Below are 1,090 nucleotides of genomic sequence, written 5' to 3' on the forward strand. Positions count from 1 at the left end.
TCCCCAGCTGCACCTTGTAGCCCGCCAGGTCGGCATCACTGTGGGAAGGGGACATGAGGGCATGGAGGGTTCCCAGCACCCGGCTCTCCGGCCACAGCCTTACCAGGAGGAGAAGCACTGGCGCGTGCTGATCACCCACTGCTCCTTCACCAGGGACCCCCCGCAGAAGTGTACGCCGGCCCTGTGGGGACAGGGTGGGGGTGAGCTCCTGGAGGGGGACATCACCCCCGTGGCAGTGCCGACGGGGCGCCCGCTCACCGGTTGCGGATGCTGACGGTCCAGGGTGAGTTGCCGGGCTGGCCGCCGACGATGCGCCCTTTTCGCTGCACCCTCTCGTCCCGCTGGCCGCACTGCTCGAACGCCACCGTGTCTGCCGGCAGGGTGGGAGTCAGCCGGAGCTGTGCCGCTGGCACCTGCCCCATGGCACCCACCCGGCACCCACGGACCCCCACCTGCATTCTCCAGGATGGAGGGCACCTTGCTGCCAGCTGTGGAGAGAAAGCAGAGGGTGGCACCAGGGCAGGATCCAGCCACCCTGGGAGGGCCAAAACCACCCCAGGGGGTGGCCAGAGACCCCCTCCCAAGCAGTGCAGGGGTGCAGGTAGGGTCTCACAGCAGGGCTTGATGGCACAGTAGTCAAAGGGGGTGCGGGGATCCATGGTGTAGCACCAGGGGCCATGGCTGTCATTATCAGGGTTGCGGCAGTAGTTCTCCTCCAGGTGTGCCTCGGGGTGGGTCACTGGTGAGATCCTGCCGGGAGGAAGTCGCTATCACCATCCTCATCCTGATCCCCATCTCCATCCCCATCCCCACCCCCATCTCCGCCCTCATCCCCATCCCTATCCTCATCCCTGTCACCATCCCCAGCCCAATCCCCATCTCTATCCTCATCCCCATCTCCATCCCCAAACCCATCACCATCTCCCCCCCCATCCTCATCTCTATCCGCATCCCCATCTCCATCCCCAAACCTGTCACCATCCCCATCCCCATCTCCACCCCCATCCCTATCCCCATCTCCACCCCCATCCTCATCCCAATCCCCATCTCCATCCCTAGCCTCATCCCCGTCACCATCCCCATCTCTATC

At 64.8% G+C, this 1,090-nt stretch overlaps 1 protein-coding gene across 1 annotated transcript in view; it reads right to left on the bottom strand.

Moving 5' to 3' along the window:
• MST1 (macrophage stimulating 1 (hepatocyte growth factor-like)) overlaps window positions 1-1,090 on the bottom strand; it is a 3,596-nt gene that overhangs the window by 670 nt on the left and 1,836 nt on the right. The window contains exons 6-10 of the mRNA XM_009894363.1: window positions 614-750; window positions 453-488; window positions 259-370; window positions 104-181; window positions 9-38 (exon numbers count right to left, since the gene is read on the bottom strand). Coding sequence (XP_009892665.1) covers window positions 9-38; window positions 104-181; window positions 259-370; window positions 453-488; window positions 614-750 — 393 coding nt within the window. The remainder of the gene's footprint in view (window positions 1-8; window positions 39-103; window positions 182-258; window positions 371-452; window positions 489-613; window positions 751-1,090) is intronic.

This window comes from Charadrius vociferus, unplaced genomic scaffold (assembly GCF_000708025.1).
Source record: "Charadrius vociferus isolate BGI_N301 unplaced genomic scaffold, ASM70802v2 scaffold1171, whole genome shotgun sequence".
In the NCBI taxonomy this organism is placed as follows: Eukaryota; Metazoa; Chordata; class Aves; order Charadriiformes; family Charadriidae; genus Charadrius; species Charadrius vociferus.